The sequence below is a fragment of the Benincasa hispida genome, chromosome 1, assembly GCF_009727055.1.
Source record: "Benincasa hispida cultivar B227 chromosome 1, ASM972705v1, whole genome shotgun sequence".
Taxonomy (NCBI): Eukaryota; Viridiplantae; Streptophyta; class Magnoliopsida; order Cucurbitales; family Cucurbitaceae; genus Benincasa; species Benincasa hispida.
Genome location: NC_052349.1, coordinates 81,176,837 through 81,199,112, shown reverse-complemented (window position 1 = coordinate 81,199,112; position 22,276 = coordinate 81,176,837). Strand labels below are relative to the sequence as shown.

Genomic DNA, 22,276 nt, shown 5'->3' with positions numbered 1-22,276 from the left:
TGTTTAAGGATGCTAATTGTCGTGTAATCTTTTGTGAAACTCATTGTATCTTTCAGGATCAGGAATCGGGGGGGGGACGATTGGACGTGCTAGGATGATTGACGGTCTCTATTACTTTGATGAAGTTTCTGCTAGTCATAAAAAAGTTCAAGGCTTGAGTAGTGTTTGTTCTCCTTCTGTTAAAGAAACTATCATGCTTTGACATCGTAGATTAGGGCACCCAAATTTCTTTTATTTAAAGTATCTGTTTTCCGATTTATTTAAAGGATTTGATTGTTCAGTTTTTCAATATGAAAGTTGCACTTTTGCCAAACATCATCGATCCACCTATTTGCCTAAACCGTACAAGGTTTCATCACTTTTTTCCTTAATTCATGCTGATGTTTGGGGTCCGTCTAAAGTCTTAACTCATAGTGGTAAGCATTGGTTTGTTACCTTTATACATGACCACACTCGTTTAACTTGGTTTTATTTGTTAACAAAAAGGTCAAAGGTAAAAGAGGTTTTTGTTCGGTTTTACAATATGATAAAGACTCAATTTCGAACTAAAATTCAAATTCTTCACTCTGATAATGACATTGAATATTTCAATGAACAATTAACCATTTTTTTGCAAGAAAATGGCATTTTTCATCAAGCTACGTGTCATGACACGCCTCAGCAGAATGGCATTGCTGAGTGAAAGAATAGACACTTACTTGAAGTTGCTCGTGCCCTTATGTTCTCTATGAATGTTCCAAAATATTTGTGGGGTGAGACCGTTCTTACAGCTACATATCTGATCAATCGAATGCCGTCTAAGGTTTTGAATTTTAAAACTCCTCTTAATCACTTCAATGAGTTTTTTCCTAATAACCGGCTATCTTCTGATTTACCAATTAAATTATTTGGGTGTACTGCTTATGTCCATACTTCTCCACTTTCTCGAACTAAGCTTGATCCTCGAGCCACTAAATGCATTTTTGTAGGCTATGTTTCTCATAAGAAAGCTAACAAATGTTTTGATCCTTTGACCCACAAGTATTTTGAGAGTATGGATGTGTCTTTTTTGGAAAATCAACCTTTTTTTGCCCAAATTTTCTTCAGGAGGAGATATCTAACCTTGAAGATAATTTTTGGGATACTTTATCTCTCCCAAACATCAGTGGTCCTACCATTATGAACTTTAGTCCTTCGATACCAAGTATGAAGAGTCCTTCTTTAGGGGGAGAAACACTACAAAATGACTCTACAAGTCGAAATCCTGAACTTTAGGTTTATACTAGAAGAAACTTGACTCAAAGAGTCTGAGATCAGACAATTGACTTATCACAGGACCAATCAAATACTCTGAGGAATGACCTGAAGATCCAGGTATTAGACACTCTACTTCTATTTCTCCTAGTTCTTCATCTCCTCCTAATCCTTTACTTGATGTCTTTGATCTTGATATTCCAATTGCCCATAGGAAAGGTACTCGTAAATGCACCAAATATCCCATTGAAAACTATCTTTCTTATCATAGATTGTCCGACTGTCATAAAGCCTTCACATCAAAAATAACCAACCTATTTATTCCAAAGAATATCCAGGAAGCCCTAAATGATTTGAATTAGAAATTAGCAGTGATAGAAGAGTTCAATGCACTGAAACAAAATTGCACATGGGACATAGTCGAACTATCAAAAGATAGAAGACGGTGGGATGCAAATGGGTGTTCACTGTAAAATGTAAAGCTGATGGTAGTATTGAAAGGTACAAGGCCAGATTGGTTGCCAAGAGGTTCACTCAGACCTATGGCATTGATTATCAAGAAACATTTGCTCCAGTAGCTAAAATTAATTCTATTAGAATCTTGTTGTCTGTGGCAGTTAATTTTGATTGGCTTCTTTATCAACTTGATGTGAAGAATGCATTTCTCAATGGGGATCTTGAAGAAGAGGTTTTTATGGACTTGCCACCTGGTTTTGAGGTGGATCTCGAGATTAACAAAGTGTGCAAGTTAAAAAAATCATTATATGGGCTTAAACAATCTCCCAAAGCATGGTTTGAACGGTTTGGAAAGGCAGTCACAAGCTATGGATTCAGTCAAAGTCAAGCTAATCATACTATGTTCTATAAACATACTGGAAGTGGTAAGTTGGTCATTTTGATAGTGTATGTTGATTATATCATTCTTACAAGTAATGATCAGACAGGACTGAATATCTTGAAGAAAAACCTTGCTAATGATTTTCAAATCAAGGACCTGGGAACCTTAAAGTATTTCCTAGGAATGGAGTTTGCCAAATCTAAAAATGGCATTCTTGTCAACCAAAGGAAGTATATTCTTGACCTACTGAATGAGACAGGTTTACTTGGTTGCAAGATAGCAAAAACTCCTATTGAGCGAAATTTAAAATTGGTTGCTACAACTGCAAAAGAAGTAAAAGAAAAGGAAAAGTACAAGAGGCTTGTAGGGAGACTCATATACCTCTCTCACACACATTCTGACATTGCTTTTGCAGTTAGTGTAGTAAGTCAGTTCATGCATGCTCCCGGGTCAATTCACTTTGAAGCAGTTTATAGAATTTTGAGATATTTGAAAGGTACTCCAGGAAAAGGTATATTATTCACGAAGCATGACCACCTAAACATTGAGGTTTACACTGATGCTGATTGGGCAGGAAGAACGACTGATAGAACATCTACTTCGGGGTATTGTTCTTTTGTTGGAGGAAATCTGGTTACTTGGCGAAGTAAAAAACAAAGTGTGGTTGCAAGAAGTAGTGCTGAAGCAGAATTTAGGACATTAGCCCATGGTATTTGTGAGGGCATATGGATAAGAAGACTATTGGAAGAATTGAATTTCTCTTAGACAATGCCCATATGCATCTATTGTGATAACAAGTCAACAATTGCCCACAATCCAGTCCTTCATGATAGGACCAAACATATTGAAGTTGTAAACACTTCATAAAGGAAAAGATTGATGCAGGAATAATATGCATTCCCTTTCTCCCGACAACAGAGCAAATTGCAGATGTGTTAACCAAAGGTCTTCCAAAGTGGCAATTCAACAAGTTGATTGACAAGCTGGCTATGAATGATATCTTCAAACCAGCTTGAGGGGGAATGTTGATTATTTCCTTTATTGTGAAATTTTATATTGTACTTATTGTATTACATTTGCTATATTTTATTCTGTTCTTATTTGTAATTAGGTATTTCTTCTATTTAAGAAATCCTCTATTTAAGAAATCCTTTCCTCCTAAGATTGAGAGAAAAGAATAATGGTTTCTAGCAGATACACCAACTTTTATCTGAGATGGGTTTCAGCGTTACCGTGCCAACTAAATTATGGTGTGATAATCAAGCTGCACTCACATTGCATCCAATCCAGTATTTCATGAACAAACTAAACATATTGAAGTGGATTGTTATTTTGTTCACGAGAAAATACAAGATGGGTTAATATCTATAGGATATGTGAAGACTGAAGAACAGTTGGGAGATATATTTACCAAAGATGTAAATGAAGCAAGAATAAGTTATTTATGCAACAAGCTGGGCATGATTAACATATTTACTCCAACTTGCGGGGGAGTGTTATAACATATAATTAAATTAACATGTACAGTCGTCCTTTATTGTAATTTTGTATATCCTAGATTAGGGTTTCTCATTCTCCTATATATATGTACCTTTTATCTAACTAAATGATAAGAAATTTATTCTCCAAAAGTACATAGTACATTAGTAATTTTCTTTTTACTATAAGAGTTTGCATCTTTTGAGCATCATTTTTTGTTTAAAAAAATGAAAATATAATAATAATAACAACAACACACAATGGCATCAGTAACTACTTTTAGTTTTTGTTTTTTCCGGAAACAAGGTGAAAAAACACTAGGATTTTAAGAAATAAAATATCATATTTCTCTTATATTTTATGAATCAAACACAAGTTCTTAACTAGGAGAAAAGTCATCTATCACTAAAGAAAAAAATAACATATAAATTTAACAAAAATATAGACAATACAAGCAATTCAAAAAAGAAAAGGAAAAAAAAAAAAAAAAAGACAATTAATATACAACTCATGCTTACAATATAAAATGAAAATCCAACACTCCCCAAGTACGAGCCTTTTGGGTAGTTTACCGATTGTATAGGCTGCTGGTATTCATTATCTTTTGTGTTGATATTTTCTATTTACAGTTTGCCAAGTTTGTTAAACTTTGTTTAGGATTAGTTGTAGTATAGGTGTGACCAAGCCCTTCCTCTTTGGGTCTATTTAAAGGGTTAATTTTCATTTAAAGGATATAACAAAATTGCTAAGTTTTCTAAAGTTCTCCAAGAATTGGTCTTCACCACCCCCTCTAGTTGGTTTGACGATGGCTTTAGTATTCAGCTCTAATGATGAAACAATGTATGGTTAGACCTTTTCAGGAAGAAGATATGCTATCAGCAAATAACCAACTTTTGTAGACAGCTTGTAAATCAATTTGTCAAATTGGCGTTTTTAACGACTTAGTTAAAGCGCTATCTTTAGAAGAACCCAAAAAGGTAGGTTGGAGATGGAAGATAATTCAGTTGCCTTGCCTCTTGAGCACTGCATTACTGAGGTTGGTGAGCAAAATGAATTAAATTCTTCGGATGAATATTCGGTAATGGTGTCCGTGTCCTCTTCACTTCCCTTTATTGAAAAAGACAAAGAGGCGCCTACATTTAAGTCAGTACAGAGTTTGACTGTTGGTATCTCCCGATTGGACTCTCCATTGACCATTAAAGAAGTTAAAAAGACAAAATACCGATTCATTGAAGCTTCAAAATTTTGTCCAAGGAAAAAACTCTCTTACCTTCCCTTCCCATCTTCCCAAATTTCAGATGATTTCACAATGGTAAAAAGGGAAAATATGTGACAATGCACTAACCAGATGAAGGTTGACGCCACTTAAATCCAAGCTGCAGCCACCATGCTTGTGCATTTCTACTGCTGCATTAGTCTCATCCAAAAGTCTAAGGCTTTCTTCATATGTCCAGTTCGAAGACCAAAGTTGGGCCTGTTCATTTAACAATAAAGTGACTCAAAACAGATTTAAATGGAACATAAAGAAATTCACAAATGTAATTAATATCAATTACATGTTCATAATATTACTGAAATAATTTTTGAACTTGAATTTGGATTTTATCAACCAAACACAATGCAAATAGTAGTACAGAGCGTTTCAAAACTCGTCGTGTGGCTAAAAGCTCCATCCAAACTTATGGAATGGACTATCAAGAGACCTTTTCTCTAGTTGCCGCTAAATACTATTTGGGTACTTTTATCTGTGAAAACAATTGGCAATTGGCCGTTGTTCAACTTGTAAAAAAAAAAATGCATTCTTGAATGACGAATTGAGACTTGATGGAGGAGGCTTACCTCCTTGATTTGAAGAAAAATACATGTTTTCTTTTTAACAAGAAACAAATTTTTTCATCAATGGCTAGAGACAAAGCTCAAAGAGTACCAGATATAAAACGGAAGATAAATAAATAAAAAATAAAAATAAAAAATAAAAAATAAAAAATAAAAAATTAAAGTTAATTGGAACCATAAATCAAGAGTTCACCGCATTTTTTATTTTTCATGCATTAAAAAGTATTTTCTGGCTAGTTAGGAAGATCTCTAGGGTAAGTTTGAAACATTCTGCAGAAGTATGCTAGTTGGGATACAGAAAACAACCCCTACCAATCTGTCTCTGGCAGCCAAAGATCTGTCTCCGGAGAACTCTCTCTCCTCCATCCCGACTCGCCTCCCCTTACCGATCTGTCTCCGGCGGCCATGAATCATGCTACTGCCTTATTTTATCCATAGCCGAAATGCCTCCGTCAAAGTCCTCAGTGACCATAGACCGGAAAGTCTTCTCCATTGATTCCGATGAGTATTACAGGGCTTCCCACATCCATTTGACCGAAACCACAAAAGATCGTGCATTCTTCATCTCCCTTCACTGGCAAACACTCAATTGGATCACCAAAACCTTCTCGATCTTACTGATTGCCCCCTTAAACCAGAAATTTTTCAAAGAATTTCGCTTCGACAACCAAACGATCTAGATTGAAAAATCATCAAACAAAAGGGGTATCCTAATCAAGATTACCAAACTAGATAACAATGGTGGCCTAAACAAGATCCTTATACCGATTGGCGAAGGAAAAAGAGGTTGGAAAGCCTTTTATACCTTGCTGTAATACCAAAAAAGAAGCTTGACCCACAACTAGCCGCCACAAATGTCCCCTACAGCTCTGAGGCACCCACCCCCCCAAAGAGGCGCTTAAAGCCAAATCTCCGTTAATGCTCACTTCGGACCTCGTTCATTAGATCAAGCCAGCCTTGGAGTACCCACATGCCACATTACATTTCAACACAACTATAATCGTTAAGAGGCAATGCTTCCACAATGATTGGTACAACATTATGAGAGCATTACAAATCCATGGATGTGATTGTTGTGCCATTAACCCTATACAAGCCAATCGTGCCCTTTTACGTTGTGAAAGCACAGATCAAGCCACAATCCTTGGTGCAATCAAGGAGTGCTACAAGGTGGGCCCTTTCTCTCTCAAGTTGTCCCCATGGAGCAACAATGTCGCAAAAGATAACCGGTCGTCCCTTGTTATGGCAATTGGATTAGAATTAGGAATCTTCCTTTAGATCGATGGGATGACAGCTCCTTCAAATTTATCGGGGACGCCTGCAGAGGTTTTATTGAAGTGGCCAAGAAAACCCTCTCCCGGTTGGACCTTTTAGAAGCGTCGATCAAAGTTAAGAAGAACTTCACAAGTTTCATTCCGGCTGAAGTTGGGATTCCCTCCCCTTCTTCGTCTCTGATCATCGTGCAATGCAATGACCATCACTCCGAGGTTCTCATCCAATCCAACCATTTCCTTTACCTTCTAAAATCAAGAATTCCCAAAATTTCCTTTAAGACTTTTGATCAAACAGATTGTATGTCACACCCCCTCCCAAGCTTACATCTTTCGCCTAGAAGGAGGCGTGAGGATGGCAAATACCATACTTTTGTGATACCTACTATCCTCTCTTACTTGTTTTGCTTCCGCGTGTTACTCATGTCTCCGACCAAAAAAAAAAAGTATCATTCCAGACGGAAATTCAGAAATAAGAATAGTGAATACAACAACTCCTCACCTCCATATAACTTTCAATAAAAAAAGAATTTGAAACATAAAGAACAATACTGACAGCAAAATTACTTAAGAATCTGAATGGACAAGCGGAATTATTAAAACTAGCAACGAAAGAAGACTAAAATTGATAAGGGAAAAGGGAAGGAAGGAAGAGAAGAGAGCACTTACCTTTCACGGTTCTTTGTTTATTCAAGAATAAGGAATCGCCAAAGGAAACGTATGTAAATTTAAGAAATCTTGTTATAGGCTAAAACGATCATCACAAAAAATCTACTGTTTTTTTAACAAGAAATGAAAATAACGCTCCCACCAAAATGACTTATTTTTTAAATTAAATACTTGAAAATGTATGTAAAACACACCCCTCATCCACTACAAAATTAAACTCACCACTCAAGCTCCAATTTGAGGGGTATAACAGAGCAATTGCTTGAATGAAATCTTGTAGCAGTTGATATTTTTAGATTCGGATTTTTTCAATCGGTTAGTTATGATAATATCCAACTTTCAGGAATTAGTTTGGCCTTGCTAGGTAACATACATTCAATCCTATAAATCAAAAGGTGAAGCAGTGCTCTTCATAGGAGAAACAGAACCATGGACGGGAAAATGACAATTTAGCTGCGATACAGACCTTGATAGCTTGACGCCCCAGAGAAGTGCGGGTGAAGGAAGCGACGGAATCGCAAAGTTTATCCCATTCCAGCGCTCTGAGACTGTCCAGGTGGACTGAATGTTGGGTTCTGTTATCTCTAATGTCACTGCCGACGGGAATGTTTGCAGAGAGGGATAAGTGTACGGACGCAGCTCGATGCTGGAATTTAACCGGCACCGGCAGTGTAGAAGAGTTGGTCCAGGTCCAGGTCCAGGTGAGGGGATGCCCAAAAAGAGCTGCACAGAGCATCGTTTTACCCTTCCTGACACCTACAAGGGATGAGAGAGCTTTGTCCAAACAACTCACCGCTCCCGCTAATAGCTATCTCTACGTTCCAACATGGTAACATCTGCCTTCCACTGTATACGGTTTTTCCTTTTCCTGAAAAATATATTCGGATAATAGTACCGATAATTCAAAATATCGGGAAATTATTTCCCCTACTATTCAAGGGACTGTTCGGAGTAATAAGGTGATTATTATACTCTAAATTATTGTAATTGGATTTTAATAGTTTGTGTTTAGGATATAAATTATTTTAGTTTAGATTACAATAATTTCTGAGGTGTAAACTATTTTAGTTTGAAAATGAAATAGTAAACATGGTAGTATAAAATAAAAAATTATGAATGTAAAATAATAAAATATGTAACAAATAGTAACACTATAGCAAATTGAGTTTTTGAATGAGTGTTTATTGTAGCTAATTGGGGGTTTTAAAATAATATTTACTGTAACAATGGAGGTTAGTATAATCTTATGATAATTTTTACCCCAAACGTCCCCTAAATTTTAAAATTTTTTATATTTTAATTACAAAAACAAAACATCCCACCTAAATTAGGCTTCTCATTCAATCTTCTCTCTCATAAATTTTTCTATCCAATCCATTCTAACACGATTCAGATAACTTGAATCTCCTCTCTCGATGATTATTCCACTCTTGAAGATACCATATTTGAAATAATACTACGCTCTCGTTCAATTTATATTTCTAAACCTTAGTCTCATCTCTTTCTCTCTTTGATATCAATCGACATGGAAAACTCTAGCACCTAGGAGCAAGGAAATGGTGAATAGGGTTGCTTGAAAAAATAAATTTTTTGACAAATTTTAATTGAAACTAATTAATCTAAAATAAACAAATAAGCAACTAATATTTTGCACAATGAGTACAAGCAAATCACTTGGCATGCAATTTCTCATAAAAACAATTAAGTGCATCAAAGAGAAAAAGAAATGACACTGATAATTTTTATAATGGTTTGAAATCCATACTCCACTCCCAAAATTTCTTCTTTGATATTTAACTGCATGGATCCTATTGTAGGTGAGAACCAAACCGATTTACTACTTTTTTTACGATTTGAAGAATCAACCCATAACCAATTCTTTTATAATTAAGTTTTTTTTGGAATTTAATAATTAAGTTTTAAATCAAACTAAATTTTGCGATTCCGTCGGGTTGATTATAATCAAACTAAATTTTTCAAGTTTGATTATAATTAAGAAATGGGTTGATTCAAATCAACCCAATTCTTCAAATTGGTTATAATTAAGAATTGGGTTGATTTGAAGAATTATAATCAAACATTATCTCTAATGTCACTGCGATACAGACCTTGATAGCTTGATTATAATTAAGAAATGGGTTGATTCAAATCATAACCAATTCTTTTATAATTAAGTTTTAAATCAAACTAAATTTTTTCGAGGTTCAGGATTAAACACCACACTTAAATCATTTTTCAAGTTCAGGATTAAAACAATGCACTAAAATCCAAGATGTGCACCCGTACCTTAATACAAAACCCAATAATGAAGTGATGAAATTGAGTTCCCACATAAAATAAAACTCTCATAAGAGTATATTATACATATTGTGAGTACTTAAAGTATTCTCCCAACACTAAAAAAATAATCACTCCTGAGATTAAATTTTTGAAGTTCGAGGAAACGGAAGAATTTAGTCTTGGAGGAAGAGATTTAACAACTGAAAGTGGTTCATTTTTGAAGAAGATGATTTTTGGAATTTAAAGAGAATTTAGGCCTAAAAATAATATTAAAGTATGATTTGAAAATAGTCTTTGGATGAGGACTTGAAGGAATCAAGAGTGGAGATAAAATGGTTAAAGAAGGAAAGTATATATAAAATTAATAATGATGATAATATTAATATTAGTAAATAAAAATCAAATCAAATGTGACCGTTGGTCACAGTGAAAAAGTTTTTTTTTCTTTTAACATTTGTCCGTTGGTCAAATTTTTAAACCTTTTTTATAAAATAAAAATCATTTTGAAACCAATGCCTTTTGTTTTCTTTTAACTTAAAATAAATATTCAAATAAGGCCACATGTTCTTGATTTCATCCCTCTATTAATTTGATTTGTTTATCATGTATGTACTATCTCTTCCACCCATATTTTCACATGATTGGTCCATTTATATCACATTATTGTCACTTAGGATTTTACTTTCAAAATTTTCTTTTGGATACAATTTCTTTATTTAATGTTGAATTTGAGTGATTCAAAATGTATTTGAACCGACTTTCGCAGCTTTATATTATGAGCACTTTAAACCGTAAAAAAATCATCCATAAATAAAGCTAACAACCCTTTGGTAGGATAACCTATAATTCAATCACTAAAACTTCTAAAATCAATTTAGCACAAAGCTTTAAAAAAAAAAAATTATCTTGTGGTTGAAAACCACGATGTAAGGAGAACTACTTTTCTACTCAGTGTTTGAATACTCCACAATAAGTTGATCAATCTTCTCGAGCATGCAACCCTAGATTAAGAATTGCAAAAACAGTGGTGATGAATCTTTGTCATCAATACAGAGGGAAAATGTAATTCCCAAATTTAAGATTCAAAAATTGTATTATACAACCTAATGGGTAGATTTTTATATTATCTCCCAAAACACAATGTTGTCACATTATAACCTTAGAAAGTAAAAATACCCTTATTTAATATATTTTAGAAAGAAAAAAATGGAAAATAAGAAAGGATAAAATTGGAAAATAAGAAAAACTACATCAAAATTATTAAACAAATATAATTAATAATTTGTCGTCTTGACGGGTCAAATCAAAAAAGATATCGTGAGCATTTCGTCAATGGAGTGGTCGAAGTCAACGACTTTTTCTACCAAGAGTGAAGATGCTCGAGCGTGTTTTTATGCATGGAGCGAAGATGCTCGTCATGGTTTCTCCATATTAATTCTATTATGAAATGTTCTACTAATAATTGTTTATCAACATAATTTTCCACTTTCTTATTTAGATTCATGCCTAGGGAAGTAACTATGTTTTAGATGTATACATAGGTAAAGGATATTTGAAATATGCTAAGGATATTTGTAATAAACAGTAGAATAAGAGAAAAAATCTAAAAATATATTGCATATTAAAAATATGGATGAGTTGACTAGTCAATCTTTGATTTTTTTTTAATTTTCAATTTCGCCCTCCATTGTCTTATCTTATTGCACACCTCTTTTTTTTCTAAACTTTTATTTTCTTTCCTTTATTTTATTTTATTCTTCTTATTTTTTTTCACAAGAATTATGAGGCTGAGTTTCGTACCCAAGACTTGAAAAGTACTCGATTCATAAGTGACTTAACACCAACAAGTCAATCATCAAGTTTGATTATCATAACAGATAATAAATATAAATAGCAAATAAAAGTCTATCGGTGATAGCCACTAATATTTTCTATCATTGACAACTTAATTTTTTATTATATTTTCATAGTTAATAGCCACTTATAGAAATCTATCATTGATAGCCAACTTGGTGAATTTAATTAATAAAGTTGAATCTCGAACTAAAATGTAAGTGGAATGCCTAGAAGTTATCACTAATAGCATGTTTATCAGTGATAGAAGCTATCATCGAAAAGAAAAGAGACTTATAAATGTTTGGGAATGACAAGAAAATGGCAAAAAGGTGTTCAGTGGCTATGATTGATAGAAATTACTAATTATAGCATATTACTAATGATAGAAACTAAGACTAATAGCATGTTATCAATAATAGAAGCTACCCGATAGTACGTTATCGATAATAGAAGTTATCCGATAGCACGTTATCAGTAATAGAAGTTACCATGATAGCACGTTATCGATAATAGAGAACTATCACTGATAGCATGAGATCAGTGAGATCATTGATAGCATCTTATCAATGATGTTATCAATCAAATAAGCTATCACTGATAACCACAATATGAGTGATGTTAGTGATATCAGTGATAAAACTTAGGTGATATCTAATATATCGAGTTTCATTCAAAAATGATAATCAGTTATAGAAGTTTATCATTGATAGCCTTAAGTGTTAATATTTCAAGTTTGATTCTAATTGATAAAAGTCTATCAGTGATAGCAACTGATAGACGCTATCGGTGATAACCATGATAAAAGATTATTAGTGATAGCTACTGTGGTAATCAAAGTTGTTGGTCTTCTTTCAAAGTTGATCACTATTTATAAATCTATCATTGATAGCCACTGATAGCCTTACGTATTGATATTTCAAGATTGATTCCAATTGATGAAAGTGAATAAATGATAGCTACTGATAATTGATAGCAAATTAAAAACTACTATTTCAAGATTGTATTAATTTTTCTCAAATGAAAGCTATCACTGATAACAACTATCATCGATAGAAATTGATAGAATCTATCAGCGATAGTAGCTGATAGTAGCTATTAGTGGCTATCATTGATAACTGCTATCAGTGATAGTTTTAAATTTGAGAAAATTGGGAAGAAGCGAGTAAAATGGTGGTTAGGCATGAGTTTTTTAGTCTTTTACCATTTTTTGATCTATATATGCAATTATTTTATCCTTGTACTACATATTCTATTATTTTGATTCTATTAATGTAACTAGTCCTTTAACATTTGTCTGTTGGTCAAATTTTTAAACCTTTTTTATAAAATAAAAATCATTTAAAAAACCAATGCCTTTTGTTTTCTTTTAATTTAAAACAAATATTCAAATAAGGGCACATGTTCTTGATTTGATCCCTTTGATTAATTTGATTCTTTTATCATGTATGTACTATCTCTTCCACCCATATTGTCACATGATTGGTCCATTTGTGTCACATCATTACCACGTAGAATTTTACTTTCAAATTTTCTTTTGGATACAATTTCTTTATTTAATGTTCAATTTGAGTGATTCAAAAAGTATTTGAACCGTCTTTCTCAGCTTTATACTATGAGCATTTTAAACCATAAAAAAAATCATCTATAAATAAAGTTAACAATCATTTAGTAGGATAACCTCTAATTCAATCACTAAAACTTCTAAAATCAATTTAGCACAAAGCTCTTTTTTTTTTTAAAAAAAAAAAAAAGAAGTTATCTTGTGATTGAAAACCATGAGGTAAGGAGAACTACTTTTCTACTCAACATTTGAATACTCCACAATAAGTTGATCGATCTTCTCAAGCATGCAACTCTAGATTAAGAATTGCAAAAACAATGGTGATGAATCTTTGTTATAGAGGGAAAATGTAATTCCCAAATTCAAGATCCAAAAATTGTATTACACAACCTAATGGGTAGATTGTTATATAATCTCCCAAAACATAATGTGTTTCACATCATAACCTTAGAAAAGTAAAAATAGCCTTATTTAATAGGTTTTTGAAAGAAAAAAATTGGAAAATAAGAAAGGATAAAATTGGAAAATAAGAAAAACTACACCAAAATTATTAAACAAATATAATTAATAATTTGATGTCTTGATGGGTCATATAAAAAAAGATATCTTGAGCATTTCGTCAATGAAGTGGTCGAAGTCAACGGCTTTTTCTATCAGGAGTGAAAATAAGAAAAACTACACCAAAATTATTAAACAAATATAATTAATAATTTGATGTCTTGATGGGTCATATCAAAAAAGATATCTTAAGCATTTCGTCAATGAAGTGGTCGAAGTCAACGGCTTTTTCTACCAGGAGTGAAGATGCTCGAGCGTGTTTTGCATGGAGCGAAGATGCTCATCGTGGTTTCTCCATATTAATTTCTATTATGAAATGTTCTTCTAATAATAGTTGATCAACATAATTTTCCACTTTCTTATTTAGATTCATGCCTAGGGAAGTAACTATGTTTTGGATGTATATATAGGTAAAGTTTGAGCAATCAAAAGTGAAAGCACGGTTTGTGGAGGGATTTTTCTTATTTTTTTTAAAAGCAATTTATCTACTCCATACAACTAGTTCAAGGTTTGAGTCCCGGGCAACCTGACAACGATCTTTTTCAATATTGTTTTATTCCCAAAAAGGATTACAACAAAATTTGTGAACTACCAAAACTATCCTCCTAATACTACCATGGCGTAGTAACAATGGTAAGTCCGGGTCGAACTTCAGGAAAGCTAATTATCTAGTTAGAGCGGTAAATGAGGGGGAAGGGAGAAGGTTGGTGTGGATACGAATTAAGTATGAATTTAAAGGCAAGAAAGTAAAGATAAAGTAGGTAAATGTAATTAAGGATTATAAAATCTAGTGTTGGAGTAAATTGGATTCCTATGGTAATTGTCTACCATTGAATTATTTTGATTAAACTCATATTTGATTACGCTTTGCACAATAATTTGCTTGACACGATCGAACTAGCCTCTATAATGGCAGACAACTAGCTAAGACTGAACCATGCAAGTGATCTAATTAATCATTAAAGTCTTAAAGCAAATCCCTAACTAAACTAAATGCAACCAATCCTATTAGATCCTAAGCAGTCATATAGAACCAATTTACATTTGAATTAAGCCTAAGGTTTCTATTGTGTGTTTAATTAATTGGAAACTCTAACTTAATTAACCAATTTTCTTTGAACCTAATCAAATCATGCATTCTAAGATTGAAGAATAGTCTATAAACCCTAGCATACAAGATTCAATTATTTACTACTTATTGATTGAAGCTAGACGAACAACAAAGAATCGTGCAAGCCTGAAATCTTTAACATAAGACATACATTCGAAGGTAAGGGTGTCAATCCATCCAAAAACATACAACAATAATTAAAATAGATTCAAAGAGGCATAGTTACGATGTGAAATTTGTACAAAATAATCCTAAAAAACTTACATATAGTGTACTCCCAAGAACAAGAAAAGAACTACGTACTTCAAAATCTTCATAGACAAAGAAAGATAAAGAAAGAAGTTCTAATCCATTATTTACAATTGAAACAAAAAGTAAAATATGATGTAAAGATGAAGGAAAAATAGAAGGGAAGAGAAATTTGATGTTTTACTTTGGTCTCCATCAAATCCACCACAAAAAACCCTAAAAAGTCTAAGAGAATATTTTATAGATAATGTAGAGCATATCTATACTGTAGAGGAGCATAGGTACGCTGCCTTTTGGTTGTCGCAGTGTAAAATAGGGCATAGCTACGCTCTACTTTATGCTCTCACCAAAGTTGCTATATGCCTTTAAGCATTAAGAAAAGCGTTGCTACGCTAGCCTTAAGGGCATTTTCGTAATTTTGTGTCCTTGAAGCTCCGGGTGCCCGATTTCACTTCCAATAGCTCCAAATCAACCTTGAGCGGTCCGTAACACTCTGAATTGCATGATTTGCTCAAATTCCTACAAATAAAGATTTGAACACATAAAACACAACAAAGGAGATTACAGACAAATAAATAGCTCTTTTCAAGAGCTATCACGACCTAATGTGAAACGAAAGTGCACTGTCACACCCCATTCTAGATTTCTCCTCTGACCTAGAACGAAGCGTGAAGACGTTAAACATCACTTCTCTTTGTGACCTCCAACGTCCCAACTCTTAACATATCTTGTACTCAAATCCCAGACTTCCCAACTAATTTTCAAAAATAGTGTACATTCATTAACAGAGGGTAAGAACTTAACTCAGTTTAAATCACAGTACTATTTAAAAAGATTTACAAACTGACATTAAGGATTATTTTTAATAGACCTCACATGACATGAAACTCACAAGTTTAACTATCCTGGAGTACTCTCAAATGTATGCACAAACCATTTAACATTCTTAAATCCACCATCAAGAGGTTTTCATATAAAACCATACAAATCACAATAATGTAAAATTAGGTTCCAAACTACATTTTCATAAATCCAGCTCATATAAAGCCAATGAGAGTTTGGAAATCATGATCCAAGCATTTTTTAAATCATAGTCAAGTAAAACAGATTATGTCATCACATTCATAAATCATAACATATTAACATACTTATATATTTTTCAAATCGAAATACTTAAAATAAAACCACTCACAGTTCAAAACATATAGTTTATATCAAAAACAGTTGAAAATAAACCACTCACATTCAACTGGCTTCTCCTCAAATTTCTAATTTCTCCGACTCCCATTTATCCTAAAATTGTATTCATAATCCCTTGGTTATCCTCCACATGACTAATCCAATTATTTGAAAATTAACCTTCAAATATAATCAATTTCACTTAAGTTTTCACCAAAACCTTGATTTGATTCTAATGTAAGGTTTACGTTGCAATTTGCTCTTTTTAATTACTTTAAAAGTTAAAGGTGAAAAATAGGAGGGGGAAAAAAAGGAAACACCATATTTTAACCTTTAAGTAGCTGATCGGAGGGTTTTGATTGGAGAAAAAAGTGAGTAGCTTCGGCCAAAAAGTTGGGGTCTGGAGAAGACGATGGTTCTCCCAAATTAGTTGTGCAAATTTGCCATTTTTGGACGAAATTAAAGCTTATTGAGTAAAATAAATGGGAGTGATAGATTAACCTCGCCAACAAGGAAGGATATATGTGGTAATACAATAGGAAATGGGCGATGCACCTAAGGTTGTGAGAGATAGTTGTCAAGCTTCAGGAGTTTGATAATGTGATATACCATTAAGGAGCATCACTATATATAGCATGTAAATAAGTTTTTAATAAAAACAATTAAATCATGTGGCTTTGTTATTGTGATGTTGTTATTTATTATGATGTTTAACGTCTTCACCCTTCGTTCTGGATTAGAGGAGAAATCTAGAACAGGGTGTAATGATTGGTATCAGAGCATGATTTTACTTTATTACGATTTGTTTGATTTTATAAGTAAATTTGAGATGGTGGATTTGATAAGAAACGAGAATTTAATATGCTATGCTTTGTAAATGATTTTTGAATGATTATTGTGTAACTGTACAGATTCAGATACAGGCTGAGTTGGTTAGTTGGATCTAAATGTCATCAAGGGAGGTGATGTTTAGCATCTTCACATCTCTTTTTGGATCAAGGGGTAATTTGAGAGGGGGTGTGACAACACGTCTCAAGTAATAGTATAGTAAGGCAACATTAAGAGACTGAGTATCGTTCTCTAGAGATCAAATGCCCATATTAAGTTTAGCTATTATAAAATTGTTTGGGTTTTATTTAAAGATTGAAAAGTAGAGATTGAAATTTAAAAGTAGCTTGAACTTGATTTTTTTTACCTAAGATACTAGTTTTCACACATTCAATGCAGGGAATCGTACTCAGAGAAATTGGTTCTATGGGTGACCTAACTGATCACAACATAGACATCTCTTTTTACTCATATCCATGCATATACATTACAAATTTATTCTCTTTTTTTTTTCAATTATGTTTCTTTTGATATTTTTTTTCTTTCCATTCTTTTGAGTTCAAATCTATATTTTTTAATAGGAAAACAAACTTATTTTTATTTTCCTTTAATATAATATTACCAACCATCATGAAAGATGACTCGCTAATCGGTGGGGCCTTTCGAGACAACTAAATTGACTCAAATTAACTCATCTTTTAGTTAATAGTTTTAGATTAAAATGACTACGGTTCGAAATATAGGTAACTCCAAGAGAGACTTAAATAGATCATAACTCAAGAATATATTATCCTATTTCCACACTAGATCATCTAACATGCGTATTCAAAATACATCATAGACAGTCACCATAAAATACATGCATATAGGTCTACTCACCATCTTTTCTACTCATAAATTGAAAAAAAAAATCTCTAATTTCCAACACAATAAATTTCTAAGGTAACTTAGAGGCACAAATAATTAATAACCCATTGTAAGTCACAAACAATGTTCTTAAGAAAAAACAACAATAACCCATTAAAAATTTCTAAGCCATAAATAATGGATTTTAACAACATAATCAATTAGTAACTTAGAGCTACTCGAGTTATTAATTGACTTAGAAAAATCCCTTAGTGTTGTTGTGGATGTTTGATTTTTATGGACACTACGAATATAATCTATCATGTATCTAGTATAATTAAGTAATTAATTGCATTAGGGTGCTTGTCCCAAAATTTCGGATAAGTAGGCTAAACACACCAATTGATGGAAAATCTGATGATCAAATTAAATAACTGGGTGAATCCTATTCTCTAAACTAGACTCGCTTTTACTTTCTTGCACCTTACTTTTCTGCATTTTACATTCCTACACTTTACTTTCCTCACTTTAAATCCTAAAACCATTCCAACTCCCCCTACCACTTTAGCTAGAAATCCTAATTACTTGAAGCTACATTCGTGCTTCTCTGTGGATCGATTCAGTCTTGCCACCAGTACTACGCCTTATGATAGTAGTAGCCTAGATCAGTATTTATAAATATATTTGATTATTAGGGGTTTGCGGGCAACAATAAATCACTAAGACCACCATTCAATTTTGTACTTTGCGTTAAAAATACTATTAAACTTCTAAAAGTTTCAAAAATACCTTTAAATTTAAAATAAAAATAAAAATTAAAAATTATCTCACCAATAGTTTTGAATGAAAATCATCAATAATTTATTTAAAAAATATCCTTAAACTTTTAAAAAGTACTCTAAATATTTTAGAAAAAGAAAAAAAAAACGTATTCTTACTGTTTTGAACTTTGAAAAGTTGCATTAATGTCATTATTCTTTCCCCCAAAAAAATGTTTAAAAAAATTCTCACACCCATTATCTACACCATATCACCTGGGCCTATTCCATTTCCTATCTTTGTTATGCTTCAATCCATGGCCTAACAATTTTATAATCTCTTTTTTTCCCTCTATTTTCTCTTATACACACTTTCCCTTCTTCCTTTTCCTCATTCTTTGATTATCTTTTTGTTACTGGTTATAATTGTTTCATGTTAACTTTTCGACCTTTATTTATTATGTTTTTGTTAGAGTTAGAAAACACACAGCGGAAGTAAAATGGATCATTAAACATTTTAATTCATTAATTTTGACTTTAAATTAAGCATGCTCATACACTAATAAGAGGGTTTCAGGACATACCACCTTCTTCAACCTCAAGTTTTTCAGCAAAAAACTATCAAATGCATGCCCGATTTCCACTTCAATCTTCTCTATTTATTGAAAGACTATCATGCAAAGAGGATTGCTACATGAATTGCACCTCATGCTTGGAAATTTGACTCAAAACAATGGTGGAAAATATGTGAGCTACTAAGTTGAAAGTGGAGAAATTCCACTTTTGGGATTTTCCATTTTCTCAATTTTGATTTTCTATATTGATTTCCAAAATAATTTTTTAAAAATGAAATCTCTATTAATTTTACAAAATTAATTCAATAATTATTTTTCTAATAAAATTAATAATAATTAATTAATTTAATAATTTAATTAATTCTAATTAATTTAATATCATATATTAAATTAATTTAACACTAATTCCACCATCATAAATCTCTATTCATGAGTTTAATATTTAAATCATATTTAAATATTAATTAATTCTTCAATTTCGTTTAATTCCAAAATAAAACGTTTTCAAATTAACTTATCACGTTACTCTAAGGCTAATCCATTTGTGAGTTAGTAGGGTGACCTCGTGAACCTACAAATCATGGGCTCTAACAATCCGAGATTAATCGGTTAAACTCTTTACACTGAAATAACCCCATTCGTTAACTACTGGGTCACTCCACTAAAGAGTTGCACTCCCCATATATTATGTCCACTCGATATAATCATGATTAGTAAGTTAACTCACCCCCGAGATTACCTCTTGTTCCTTAAGTCCCATTGATCCTCTAATGAACAATTGATTTGTGATCCGATCAAAAAACCGAGTCCTTCTTGGGCCAATGAGAGGGTGGGGTCCCTTGTTCAAAATCTGGAGTTAGTACTTAAGGGAGTAACCTTAAGCCGACACTATTGAGGCAACCCTCACCTATGCAAATATAAGAAGTTTATAGTTAGTTCAGGATTAAGGTCAAGTTACCTAAGTCATCATTTTGGAATAGTCACTCTTAAAACAGTAAACAACGTTATAAAGTAGGAATGACTTATTTCATGGTCCAATCTTGTGCAAACGTTATAAATATTTTAATAAAGGTTGTACATTATTAGTTGAGTGTGTGTTAACATGTCATTTGAATGCGGAGGCAAATTGAGATTTGGATCATAATTTGAAGGAGGACTAGTAGGAGGAAAAATAAAGAAACCATCTGAATTACCAAATTTTTGTAATAGTGAAGACTTTGTAGATCATTTTTACGATTTAAATTACTTTATTTATTGTGATTTAATTTAAAAGGTTCATCATGACATTTTTATGTATTAGTTTTGGTTATTCATTGTTTTGTTGAGTTTTAAGGAGAAATTTTCATTTTAGAATTTTGTGAAATTAACTTGGTTTTGGTTTATGTTTGGAATAATAAGGTAAATAGCAGTAATTACATCATTATTTGAAAAAAAAAATAGCAAAAGGCGGAGTAGTTTTGAATTAAAGCAAGGACATCACGTGAGTCAAATTTTTAGAAATCCTAAAATGCCTTTATCGTCTCTTTTAATTGCAGTGTAATTAATTCGACATTTGTATTAATGAGACTATAATTAATTCAACTATATATTTCAGTATACTTTCAGCACCAACTAACTTGATTATTTCAAGTGGATAATCATCCTTAAATCTCGCGATTTTAGCAATTGTTATGAATTTATGCATCAAATTTAATACTTATTTTGAATTTTCTAATCTTCTACAACAACTAATTTTAAAATCTTCATTTGAAATTTTAATTATCATATTATATTAATTATCTCAACCGAGATTTATTGTTTTTATTATACTTTCTATTAAACTTAATCAAGATTCACAGTTTTAAAATACTTTTGAACTAAATTTTAAACTTTTTTGGTTAACAATGGGCTGCAGAAATAATGTGATTAGTGTTGAATTGATATGGCAACTCTAGAGGGGTGAATAGGGTTTAATTAAACTTTTTTTTTCTAAATTAACCCAATTAAACTAATTAATACACTTTTTATAAATAATAAGAAAAATTCAATTTATGCAACAAATAAGATGACAAAAATGTGATAATTTAATTCTATCAAATTTTAGCAAATAAATAAGAACAAATACAATAATTGTTTAAATTAATTGCAAAAATAAAAAGGAAAAGAGTTAGAGAAGAAGACACCGTAATTTTATAGTGATTCGGTCGACCTACTCCATCCCCAAGCCTCTTAGGAAATTTGAATAAAATCTTTCCGACTCTTTCCACGGATTAGAGCCCAACCGTTACACCACCGCTCCTTTTACGGGTTCAAGAGCAACCTGATCCTTTCCACGGTTTAGGATCAAACCGTTACAAATGTTGAAATTTTTAAGAACACAATACAACGTTCACTAGAGTGGATTTATAAGTTTAAGCACTCAACAATTTATTCTCACAATACAATAGCACTCTCTCAAGAATAAGATGAAAAAAATTGGGAACTTAGAGAGAGCAACAATTGAACTTTTGAGTTTTGGAGGATTATGAAATGTAAAATTTGTTGGTTTAGTTTGAAGAGGAAGATGGTTTATAAGAAATGGAAAATTTTTTAGAAATCACAATTAATTTGGACCATTGGATTTTAGAAAAGAAAAATCAATGGTAGAGATTTTAAACTAAATTAGTTGTTAGATACAAACAAAATATAATATTAAATTTATTTTCTTTTAAAATTAATCCAAAAAAATAAAAAAACATACCATGTGTTAAAACGTTAGACACAAACATAAAATAATATTAAATTTATTTTCCTTTTAATTCATTTTCTTTTTAAAGTAATCCAAAAATTAAAAACATACCGTGTGTAAAAACTAGCGTTAGACACAAACATAAAATATTAAATTTATTTTCCATTTAAATTTCTTTTAAATTCAAATTTTTATTTTAAATCAATTCAAAAATCAAAAGTCATCATATATAATCTCTTAAGATCCACCATTAACACAATATGCTGCCACATGTCTACAATGCAAATGGTCTGGTTATCTACGTCATCCACCACGGTATTTTCTCTATAGACTTGTTTCGGTCATATCGTTTCGTTTACTCCGATTTGAGCGATTCAAGAGGTGTTGGAATCGTTGTTCGAGCTCTACGCTATTAAAATATTAAGATTTTTATAAATTAATTGAGTTTGTTATCATCAAAAT

The 22,276-nt window shown here is 32.1% G+C and overlaps 1 protein-coding gene across 18 annotated transcripts in view; it reads right to left on the bottom strand.

Moving 5' to 3' along the window:
- LOC120082749 (endonuclease MutS2) overlaps nucleotides 1-8,187 on the bottom strand; it is a 72,479-nt gene extending 64,292 nt beyond the window's left edge. For 7 of the 18 annotated variants that reach the window (XM_039038071.1, XM_039038039.1, XM_039038085.1 and 4 more), the window contains exons 1-2: nucleotides 7,793-8,186; nucleotides 4,896-5,024 (exon numbers count right to left, since the gene is read on the bottom strand). In XM_039038071.1, the coding sequence (XP_038893999.1) occupies nucleotides 4,896-5,024; nucleotides 7,793-8,062 (399 nt within the window). In that variant the 5' untranslated portion in view covers nucleotides 8,063-8,186. Of the gene's footprint in view, nucleotides 1-4,895; nucleotides 5,025-5,698; nucleotides 7,085-7,792 lie in introns of all 18 variants that reach the window. The other 11 variants (XM_039038063.1, XM_039038046.1, XM_039038166.1 and 8 more) reach the window with 7 other exon arrangements.
- Between the last annotated feature and the right edge of the window lie 14,089 nt (nucleotides 8,188-22,276).